The sequence below is a fragment of the Stegodyphus dumicola genome, chromosome 7, assembly GCF_044657685.1.
Source record: "Stegodyphus dumicola isolate Sdum_Otavi_A_Nest chromosome 7, ASM4465768v1".
Lineage (NCBI taxonomy): Eukaryota > Metazoa > Arthropoda > Arachnida > Araneae > Eresidae > Stegodyphus > Stegodyphus dumicola.
Genome location: NC_140774.1, coordinates 104,915,063 through 104,927,676, shown reverse-complemented (window position 1 = coordinate 104,927,676; position 12,614 = coordinate 104,915,063). Strand labels below are relative to the sequence as shown.

Below are 12,614 nucleotides of genomic sequence, written 5' to 3'. Positions count from 1 at the left end.
TGGGTTACACCGCCCGAAAGAAGGTAATTTTTTAATAAAGTTTCTTTTTTATTTCTCTTTCTTTCCCTCTTTTTTTTGGGGGGGGGAGGGTTCCTAGACATTTGTGATACGAACGCTAAAAAACGTTCTGTAGATTGTGGCCAGTTTATAGTAAGAAATAGGTAGAAAAACATTTTTAAAACTTGTTTTCATAAACTGAAAGATACATGATAATTTTAATATAAATCTTAAAATTCAGTGTTACACTACCATTAATTTTAATGTACGCAATGCTCAGAAAATGTTACGTCTGCTTTACTAACTTTAGTATACCCTTAGTATACTATAATATTTTATATACCCTTAGCATAATATTTTAGCTATAAAATTTCTCAAAATAAAGTAGATGTTATAAAGCAGACACTTTTGCCCCTGTAAATGTAAAAGTTCTACGTCTACGTGGCCCCTGTTGAGCAAAAAGTCCAATTAGTAAAACTTAGAAACTTCTTCTTAGAAACTTCTAAAGACAGCATTTCCTTCATATATCCCTCTTATGCTTTGGCATGGTCGATTAAATAAACAAACAGATTAATAAAACATTCATTACGCTTTAGGATGTTAACAAAAAGTGTTCCAAATTCAGACAAAGAAGAAAAGTCAAAAACGAAATTAATATAATAGAAGTAAACTAATGCATAAAATAATAATAATAAAAATAATAAACTCTTTTTAAGTTCGATGAAATTTATGTACAGTCCTTAAAATCCTGCACTAAACCTGAATTCAACGTTGTATTATATTTGCCAAACGTGGTTAATAGTTCTCAATATGAATGATGCTACAGTGTAATTACAACATGAATCTCAATCAAGAAAACTAATACTCTAGGCTGCATATTGTTGGTAGTTTCTTAGTATTCTATCTGTGTCCTCTCGAGATGTTGGTGCTAAAGAAAGTGGTTTCCATGGATTCTAAAGATAAAAATTTGAACGGAGCTGGGTGAAATAGCTCCCTTTTTCCCATATAAATTAAACAGTCAGTCTGCTTGAGTATAGTTCTACATTTTTTGCAAAAATCTCATACACCTCAATAAAAGCTCATGTAATTAAGGATTACCCCAGTCCTTGTCAATTTGGTTAAATTTACTAATTTTATTTAACAATTTAGTCAATAGAGTTAAGTTAGAGTGCTCCAGATAATTGGAATTATAGCTATAGGAACACATCTTCTTTACAATCCAAAAAAAAAATTAAGTTTTTTTTCGTTAATTTCTTTAGTTGTTGAAAGCTTTACGTATTAATATTTTGAAGAAGCAACTCAATTAATTTTGAAGAGTCTATTACTAACTGTAAATGAAAGAATTTTGTAATATGCATTTTATTACTGCACACTTCCATAAATATTTGTGTTTACTTGACTGTATTTTGATTTCTATGTATTGTTTTTTGTTGGAATTTGCACTCCTCCCGTTCTCGCCTGCGCTGAGCGAAAAAGATGAACTATGTAATCAGTAATAGAATCCTCCCGACGGAGAGACAACAAGAATGTGGTGTCGACTGTGTGTCCTCCCGGTTCTGCTGAAGACTGTGTGCTCTTCTGATGATGGTGAAAACTGTCCTTCCTGATATGCCTATCCAGGGTGTTTGTCGACGTGGCCAGTAGCCGTGAATCTCTCGAGCGTGGTGCGGCAATGTGATGCATGGAGTCCTAACATGGAATTCGCAGTGGAAGATTATATTGTAACAAGAATCTAACCCAAGTATTTCGGATAATTTTACTACACCGCCAAGTACCTGCCTGACTGAATGAACTGTAAGCAGACTCATGTTGATACCAGTCAAGTACATTCGTATGTTATCCATCGCATGATTTCACTTAAGTGTCATAGTGTGATATGATATATTCATCTATTATGTTAAACTTAAGAAATATCACCGATTAAATCTTATGTTTTCAGGTTAGTGCAATTTGTACTCCTTTAGAAAAAGAACCTCAGTTCTACACGTACTACTGCACATAAATCTCAAGGCCCTTTAAAGAACAAAAATTTCAAAACATCAGTTTTGATTTATTAGTCCAAAGATGCTTTGTCCCTGAGGGACTATTGTTTTTCGTTTTGGGATTTCGCATCGAATCACTCTGAATGTCCGTTTCACTTTTCAAACTGTTGCCACAAAATCTTATCGCCCTGTATTATATCTGAAGAAATTAAATAATGAAGAATCTGCATAAATCTATGTATGTATCTCTCATTGTGATAAAGCAACGGTACGTAGAGCCATCCAATTTTGAATGACGTAATTCTACTGCGAATATGGGCATCTGGAAGCTCAAATTTGAAATTTGAAATTTGTTTTATTATCTATTTCATGTTTTGTAAACCTTTAACGAATTTTTGATTAACAAACTCAACGACTTCAAAGCGAACAATGGCAAAGTTGTACAGGAAAACATTTTTATCTCCAGCGAGTCAGACTGTGTATTGGAAATTCTAAAGATATGCTCAATTTAAAATTAGTTTGCGATGTTGCTTTTAAACTGAATTTTATGGTTTAAGTGCAAAGAACGGGATATTTAATAAATAAAGGTAACACACCAAATGTTAAAAAAACGCCCCTTTGGACGTAATTTAAAATCTAAAATCATTCATTCTTTTTTTATTTGTTGACTTTTCATAGTTTGTTATTAGTTTTATAGTGTATTTTAGATTTATAGAACTTGTGCAATTTGTTATGTTTGTATGTGTTTATTTTATGTATTATGCTGTAGATTTTGTAATTCTGGATGGACTGACATAAAGGTAACTGAGATAAGCTCAGAAACTCTTCTGATGGGCCTTAGGGACAATTTTTATTGATTTCTTTCCAAATTGGAAACATTCTGAAAGTTTCCAGAAAACTCACTTTCGTAGCCGTTGGAACGATATTTCTTGGAGGTTCCGTATATTTTCAGAAAGTCTCTAAAAACCGCCACGTTTGAACTGATAGTCGGATAGCTGAATAACTCAGATGATAGCCGCAAGTCTGTACGGAGTGTTTGCTTAAAGATTACTGCTTAAAATTTTGCTCTGCGAGTAATTTTGTTTATCTGCGATATCCATCGCGTGTTTCTCTATGTCGCGTTTTTCTCTATCGGTTTTTCTCCTTGCGTTATTTTTAGCTGTTTAAGTTGATCCGGAGCTGTTATTTTTTCAATAAAGTGTCGATTTCTATCTGTTTACATAGCATAATTATTAAAAAATATTCTTAATTTTATCGCTTTTAAGTTACTTAAAATTTAATGTCTGAATTTAATTTAGTGGGTTTAGTATAGTTTTGTTTCGCAAAAATAAAAATCAGTTTTCTTATTTATTGTAAACTTAATGTCGTAAAAGATTTAATTTGTTTATCATACTCTTTCTTATTTATTGTAAACTTAATGTCGTAAAAGATTTAATTTGTTTATCATACTCTTTCTTATTTATTGTAAACTTAATGTCGTAAAAGATTTAATTTGTTTATTATACTTTCAAGCTTTGGGCGAACGTAAGGAATATTTAAATTCCATTAATGAAAATAGAAAAAATTGTGTATTTTAAGCAAATAAAAATAAATTCATTACTTACTTTTATTGAAAAAATATTTTTTTCACTTTAATTTACAAAAATAAAAATATTTCACATTTTATCTCGAACTACATAATTTTAAATTAAGAAAAACTGCAGTTAACAGAAACTAAAATCCTCTCACTTGTTTGACGTGCTTGATCCGCAGGAAAAAAAATTCATATAGATATTTCAAATATCCGAATGTAACATGTATGTTGTGAATTCGATTCTTATTCCAATATTTGCTTTTTCACAAACTGGACTTTATAAACTTGATTTTCCTCTTCTTCGCCATTCTTTTCTGCCCTTCCTCCTTGCAAAACCGTCAGTCTCGCTCTTCAGCCTTTGAAAGATAATATTTGCTTAAAAATGTATGCTTGCTGTTTAAAAAAGGAGAGAACACATTTTCCTTGTAAATGTCTTAATAAAAGTGTCAATAAAAATTAATGATCAGTAGTATATTTTACTATTTAGTGCAATGTAAACGAAGGACTGTCTGTTCTTACGGGCCTGAAAAGGGACTTTAGTGGAAACAAAATGTCCCCCATTAATGGAACATGTTTAAAAGAAACCAAGGTTACTATACTACAAGGTTTGTTCTTCTCTAGCAAAGTCAACCAGCATGTGATGTCGACATCCTTGAGTTCCTAAGTCTGCTCAAAGAAACAATTTTGTCTTTGTTTCTCCCACCGCTATGAGTAAAGTGACATCACTGAGGAGAAAGATAAGGCATGTCACTATCTCGAGCTTTGGAAAGAGGAAAATCTGACCCTGAATGAGCATAATCTTGTCTGTCTACTGGCCTTGGTGAAGACCACGGAAATTCTACACAACTAGCCATTTCAGGTATCGTAGCGAAATCCGTACCAGCATTTAGTGTTTGCGTTTGATATTCTTTATTTCCTTGATCTTTAGATATTTACTTACATAAAGTCAATGAATTTATCATGGCTAAAAGCAAGATTGTCGTTGCCCAAGGCCAGGGACACACTACAGATGGCAGTATGCCTAGTTTCATCTCCGTTTTAATGAAGTTTACACTGGAGAACGCTATGCAAGGGTTTCTTTTCACTCATCCACTGGCACAACCTCTTGGGGGAAATATTGGGTCAAAAGTGCTTCAAACCCTTCATGGCATCAACGCACTACTCATTTACGAGCATTCATGCTTTTTCCAGCATTCGAACCTGAGGTCCAACGATACTCTAAAGGCAACAATGCTTAAATATAGTTGGAAGATCCGCTACGAAATTTGGAAATGTTCAAAGAACCGATTCACTTTATTGAGCGTTTGGACAGCTGATTCCATAAATCGGAGGGGGAGCTTTTTTATAGTTCAAGGAAAGCTCTTGTTGGAAGCAAGCCAGGAACAGAGATGTGTTATTAGTTCACGAACTCTTTCACCTTACTTAGCGAGTAAATAAGAGGTTCGTTAAAAAAAGAGCAGATCTATTGTTGAAAGCGTGCCAGGAATTTCGATTTCCATTATAGAGGAGAAAAGAATTTTTATTCCCCACGTTAAATGTGAGTTTAATTTTTGTCATTCCCCAACTTTTTGAACAGTTTTTTATTCTAGAATTTTATTATTGGGTCTATGAAAAAAAAGAAGGTTTTTCGGGAATTTCAAAACTACAACTGAAAGAAATCAGTATAGAGAGTCAGCATTTGATTGAGTCGATTCTTCCGATCCCACTGCTCAGTCGATTCTTTCGTTCTTCGCTCTATCCTTACTAATCGCTATTGCTTCACTCTTTGTTACCAATGCTTTTAATCAAGGTTTTTGCTAGTGTGTAGTGAGGCATAAAAAAAAAACCTGACTGAAGTTCTGCGAGCGAGCAATTTTGATCCAGTCCCATAAAAGAGAGGTGCTCTCCATCTCTAGTGCTTAGTGGTCTTATCTACTGGATCAATGGTTACAAATAGATTGTGGACGAATAAGCATGATGCATATTTTGTGCAGATACTAAATAAATACACATTTCTTAAGTGCATACAACATAAAACTACCCTCATAAACCGCCAGAGGGCCAGAGAAACTGGAAATGCACTTCGCAGCTAATATTTTAAATAACATTTTAATTTGCGAAAAAATGAATTTTGGAAAGGAAATGGTATTTTAAAGTAAATAATTAATTTTCAAAATCTTTTAAATTGCTGTGTTTAATCTCAAGAACATAAAATTTTTAAAGCCATAGACGATGTTATCCATTTTTTCTATAAATCATTCTTTATTTCCAAAACTGAATTATAAAGAAACCTTACACAGAATAAAGTAAAAGCCATGTTTCTAATTCAAGATTAAACGTCCTTGTTAATTTTAATCATGATTTACAAGATGTTACCCAGAAGCTCTCGTTGTTTGTTGCCCATTTTCGTGACAGCAGTATGCTTCACAGTTAAGTACTTAGGCCACGCTGTGAAACTCTTTGTCAAACATACATTTACTTTTAAAGGCTAGATTTACTTCAGGTATCTTAAACGTAATCTGGTTTCTATTTAAAAAATGTAAATCGCCGTTGTCTACTTGTGGAGCATCCGTTTTTAGCGCACGAGAAATGAATTACCGTTAAGAAAAGGGCAGGAGGGAAAAGAGAAATAAAGTACAAAATGACACATTAATCGTATTCTTGGCAATAACCGAGTGAAAATATGGTCGTAACCCGTCATGGAATATCAAACAATCTTCCTACGTTTCATCGACTTGAATAGATAACCTTGAAAACTTCGCTTCTGGGATCAAATGTGGTTTTTCCATAAAGGTTTGTAAGGCTAAGTACACTTTGGTGTCTGTCTCAGCATATAGGACAGTTTGTTTTTATTGTTTTTCCAAATGGTTTTATTGATGGTCTAACGAAGAGTTTTCTAACTCTCGATGACAAGTATCATAAATTCGATCCAAATGCCTGTTCTACTGTTACACGGACGTTATAGATTCGTATGATAGATTCACTTCATTTTAATTCTCCTAGAAGTGGAAATATGATATTTATATAGCATTCAAATTATGCGAACAAGTAGGTTAACCTGCGTTAATTTCTTACAAATTTCTTTAATTTTTGCATGGGGCCAAATATTTTACCAGAAGAATCTGAACAATATTTTAGACTCATTTAAGGTTATCAGTTTTCATTAAGGTTATCATTTAATGTTATCAGTTATCAGTTTAAGGTTATCAGTTAAAGCAACGAATAGAATATTATTTATACAAATTTTGATTGCTGTTTATACAAGATAACTTTCATTACATTAAGAAATAAAGACTGTATTAAGACAAATTAATTTTTTTTTAATTAAAAGTAATGTGCATTTACTAAATAGAGGAAATAATAAAACTATAAAATAATGAGCTGGTATTTCAGTAAATTTTACAAGCTGCTAATAAACTAAATTAAAGAACTGGAAATAATTTTCCCCGTTCGACTAAATTAAAATTAATATTATACCTTTTATTTCAATTATCATAGCGAAAGATTTTAATAAAATGTTTTATGGAAATCTATAATCTACGTATTATATGTTATCAGTTTTCTAAATGATATCCTATATTAAGAATACAATTCAAAGTTTATACTTTTGATGAATTATCTAGCTTTTGATTTGGAATAAAGTAATAAAAGACACGTTCAGTATTTTAAGTTTAAACAAGTTTACTTACTCAGCTTCAACAAAAAATTTTATAAAACGAAATTACTTATTATCATGCGTTGCCAAGTAAAGAAATTTAACAAAGCATTCCGCTTACTTTAATTTAAATTAAATTTGAGCAGAATATGATTTTTTTTTTTTTTTTTTATTTTCAGAAAAAACTTTCAAAGTGGCACAAATCTGAGAATTAATAATTACAATTTAGTTCCTTTCTCCTATTTATTAAATTTTTCTTCAAGACATATGTTTAAAAATGTTTGTTTGTAAATAATTATAAACGTTTTTGTTTATAATTATTTACAAATAATTATAAACACCCCCCGTTTTTGTTTCTTACTACATCTTGATAGTTGGCCTTTCGTTTCTGATTACGTTTGTAAGAAAATGCTGGAAATTACCTTGATCACGTACTGTAGATGCTCAATCAGATGATCAATCGATTCTTTTCTGATTAATTTTCAACTCTGAAAAAAAATCTGTTCACATCTAAATGCTTCTAAAGCAAAGTGATTACACTTAGTTAAAAAATTCCTAACCAAGCACACTTGTTCTTTTGCCACGTACGAACAGAAGTTATAAGATTTTCAGATCTAATCAGATATTCAAGTTCGTTATTAACGGTATTAAAAACAATGTTAACTTGGAGGTGAGCAAACTAAAATCTTTTGAAATATTTCCAACAAATAAGCAATTGAGATCTATTCACGGGCCGTATAAAATTGCTTTGTGGGCCGCTAGTTTAAAAAACTGATATACGGAGTTCTCATATTAATGTCATTGCCTTAAACCGCGAATTAACCCCCCCTAAGTCTCATATTACGGGGGGGGGTGAGATTACTGTAATAACGGGATGCTGTCCAGTGCTATCAATAAAGTTATGCATATCTTTTGTTTAAATTTATATTCAGAATACAACAGAACATCGAACATCTTGAATAATTATGTTTTTAAAGAAAAATTGTGTGATACTATATATATATATATATATATAATCAATTTTAACGAAAGGTAAATATAATCAAATACTAAGGCATGTGTAAAAGGAAATTTTAATTATCCTGTCTAAGGAAAGGTGTGGTGAAGTACTATTATTAAACCCACTGCATGTGAAACAGGAATCGGAACAACTTTAAGGTTATAAAGTGTGATGGTCTGCCATCGTGTTGTGATGGTCTGCACGCTGGGCGCGTATTTCAGAGGTCCGTGGTTCGATTCCCGGCGAAGGCGTTGCATATTTTTCATCTTGCCTGCTTCCAAAAAATACCTAATGTCTCTACAAGGTGTACTAAAATTCATCAAAGTAACAGCGAAAAGTACATTTGATTGCAAAAAAGTGGACAAAAGAAAAACATAATGTTGATCTGCCTATTTACCTTTTCAAACAGAACTTGTCAACGGAAGAGTATTTGAAACTTTAAGCTTGGTCGATTAATGAGTTCCGAATACATACTTCATTCCTCTAGACCATCTGAGACTTAAAACCGTTCTGCACAAATTTCCGTAAAAATAATCAATAGTATAACAAGTCCCAATTGAATTGAGAGATTCACTTATATGCAAACACACTCTAAGAAAACAAGTATACACTCGTACCAATAATTAGTGGTAAATACCTATGCAAAAAGAATAATAAAAAGAACTCAAAACTACGTAGAAAGTAAACGAAAATGAACAAAAATAATGCAGCAGTATTGAAAGTTGGAAAACGGTTAGCCATAAAGTATTAATTTCTTTTTCATTAAACTGGAAATTAAATTTTAAAACAGGTTCAAAGAGTTTTACTTACGTGCAAAAATATAGTCCAGAGATTTAAAAAAGGCGACTAGATGTAAAATAAAACTGAGCTGTATGCCCACCAGCAACCTGAAATATAAAGAAAACACAATTTAATTGCATTAATAACTTAATAAAGAGTATTAAATAATTTAATTGATAATTAAATACAAATGCAATACCATTCAATAATTAACTGGAAGGAATTTTACGCGAAGTTTAATGTAACGTTTTAGCCGCATTTTAAGTAGTAGCATATCCCGTAGCTTATAACGGGACTGAATTCAGATTTTGCAAAAGTTTTAGAAGTGCAGTAATCGCTTAGCATAAGCGTGATTACGTCTACGGCAAAATCACGTTTCGCAAATTTAATTTCGATCTTAAAAATGTATTAGGTAAGAAAAAGATTAAGAAAGTAAGCATAACTTAAACAAACCTAAGTATTGTTGTAATCAAAAAGGAAAAAATGAAGCAAATGCTCATTTAAAGGATTTTTATTACTGCTTAATAAGTATATGATAAAATTATTTTTAAAAATTATACTGAATTTTGATTGGGACAACGAGAGACGCAACTCTTTCGTAAAAAGGTGCCCAGAGGTTTTCAATGCCTCTGATGTAGTGTCCTCTGCTTTCTTCATTTCAGTCAATATCCTTTGCAAACTCAGATAGTTCATGTGCTTTTCTTAACAATTCTCGTAAATCAAAGGCGATTTATCTTCTTCACTATAACTGCTTTCACTGATTTCTGGTGTTATAACATCATCCAGTTCTTCATTCGTCATTTCTCAATTAATTCTTTGACTTCTCGTTCTTTGAAAATCCTTCCCCACCTGTTACTCAATTTGTACGATTTCTTTGGTTTCATTTTCCGTCGATAGAAATCCTATAAAATTGCTGGTAACATCTAGACAGACATGATGCGAGCAAGCACCCAGAGAAGATGAATGAACGTTGAACCGCGTGTGAAATTCTGACGTTGGGTAAATTAAATGGAAATAAATAAGACAAAGTCTATACGCGAAATCGCATTCCGCAAATCTGCTTTCGGAAGAAAATCCTATCTGAAGAAGAAATAACAGTATCGGTCTTCGTTGAGATTCAGAAATTCTTAAATATAAATGAAAACTCAGAAATATGTGCAGATTCTAAAAGAGAACTAGATTGGACTTAGTAAAGAAATACACGAAGGTAATGAAGTTAAAGATAAAACAGAAAAATAACTGGATTAAAGAGCTAGAATAAATAGGTTGGAGCGAATACAAGTTGTAAACCTAAGTGAATAAATAAATTTTCTTTAAATTCAATGGTATTTTTCAGCTTTGCCCAGTTTTTGTCTTACTGTTTGAATGAAGTATTCAGACAGTGTAATAATAAATTTACAAAAATGAATCATTTCTACTCTGTTAACACACTTTCTTATAAAGTATTATTGTAAATTTCTATAAGTATTGAAATTCTTTCATTTGCATTGTTGCTTTGTGAATTTGTGTAATATTGTAAATTGTTTTATTTAGTTTTTTTGCTTATTTGTTGCTTATAGATTAAGGAGATTTAGGATTTATTTTGATTGTTATTCAGCGTGTGACTACATGATTCCTATATAAAGGTCTAGTTTTTATATTCGTTTGTAGATCTTCCAATCCTAAAGCGAATAATGCTTAAATTGTTAAAATAGCTAAGTCAACACTCCAAATATGAGCGAAAACGCTCCTGATGGGCCTCGTCGAAATTTTGTGTCACCGTGTTGGTACCAGTTAAAAATACTAATTCATAAGTCAAACAACAAAAACCAGCGTTATATTTACAAAATTTTCACAGGACTAGTTTCGATGGTTTTACCGAACCACCATCCTCAGCTGCAAAACCGCAAATGAATAAGATAGGAAATAATGATTAATCATTATTTCCTACCTGTGAAAATTTTGTAAATATAACGCTGGTTTTTGTTGTTTGACTTCTGAATTAGTATTTATTCGGCGTGTTATTGTGTCTTAACCAGTTAAAAATGTTTTGCTACCCTCGCTGATATTTTGAAAGATACTCGAAAAATAAGTGATAGTAGGACTTCGCCTAGTTTTGCTCGAATTTTAAAAAAGAATATCCATCGGAATGGTCTAGGGATCTCCCAGCCTTCCCTACCACCAAGCCACTCTTTGACTCGATGTGTATTTTAAGCGCCGTCCATGTCGCAAACTCTTATACGTTTACAAACATTCAAAACTTCTCCGAACAAGACAAATGGGTATCAGGGTATCAACGCTATCCACCATACCTGTTAAGACGGCATTATAATTTAAATATTAACTATTAAACGTTATTTTTCTTTTTAAATTTTAACGGTATAATATTTAATATTAAATGTACGTATGATGATGTAATTTAAAACATTAAAGAAATATTCAGATTTCAAACAAAACTAATACTGTGAATTTCTTTGTCATTTACCTGTTCCGTAACGTCATTGATATCTCCAAACTCCAAGTTCTTTTGTTTATATTTTTCTCTTTCTTTGAATGAAAGGACAGAAACAGCATTGCTTAATGATACTAAAGAAATTTCTCAAAGTATGGTTAAACCCCAGCTTAATGAAAACTAATCCATTACGCATCATCGACTCATCCATCTCATCTCGATCTAATCCAAAACGGTAAACCGTAAAACCATTCTTGTGCTTATTTTTACTTCCTTGTACGAAGTAAAAAGGAAGTATTGTAATCGCGAAAAGTTTCAGGCAGCGTATTTCAACGAAAATATCCATTTTGACCGCTATCGAATGCAATTTAACGATGCTTTTGTGTGACATCTGAACGTAAGGACAGAATAAAAGACTCTTATCCTTCAAAAAAATTATAAAACTGCTTTAAAATAAATTTTGAAGAGTTTTTCGTGGCATCTGTACGAACGTATGTACGTACGTACGTACGTATCTCGCATAACTCAAAAACGAGTAGCCTCAGAACTTGAAATTTTGTATATAGGACTGTTATAACATGCAGATGTGCACCTCGTATTTTGGTTGCAATCGGCTGCGCCAAACGTATATAAATATATTTATATATATATCCACTCTTAGCCGGCTCAGTGATCTCAGTCTCTTTGCTCTTATATGTTTGTAAACTGTACATTTTTTGCTTTAAAAATTATTGAATAATGTTGTTCTTATCTTCCTGTTAAAGTTTTTATGCATTTCTTAAATCTGCAAGCAATATTTGTACACATATCAACAATTTAAAAGCCGTTTAAGTGCGGTTAAGCCTAATCTTTAAATAACATGACGGATACATTTATTTACATTTGAAACAGCAGAATAGTAGATTTGTTGTAAATCTAGAGAGACTAAACTTCGCAACAACAGAGATAACGTCTCCATTTATTATTGCGAATTAAAGCATGCTTATTTTTTCGAGGAAATAAGTGTTTAAGATTTACTTCGTAAATTTAATATAGATATTTTGAGTTTTTATGTATTTTTGCCTTGTTGCGAGAAATGAATTAATTGAATGAGAAATACTAAATCATCTGTAAAAAAATGTTTCTTTTTTGTTTTGTTTAATTTCTTTTATACATCGTTCTAGCTTTATTATAGTATTTGAATAGAAGTGGCAACGATTACATAATTATTCTAATGA

The 12,614-nt window shown here is 31.9% G+C and overlaps 1 protein-coding gene across 2 annotated transcripts in view; it reads right to left on the bottom strand.

Annotated features, from left to right (window-relative positions):
- The window catches only part of LOC118195415 (uncharacterized), a 432,135-nt gene that overhangs the window by 361,959 nt on the left and 57,562 nt on the right, over window positions 1–12,614 (bottom strand). For both annotated transcript variants that reach the window (XM_085820678.1, XM_085820679.1), the window contains exon 2: window positions 8,997–9,073. In XM_085820678.1, coding sequence (XP_085676804.1) covers window positions 8,997–9,073 — 77 coding nt within the window. The remainder of the gene's footprint in view (window positions 1–8,996; window positions 9,074–12,614) is intronic.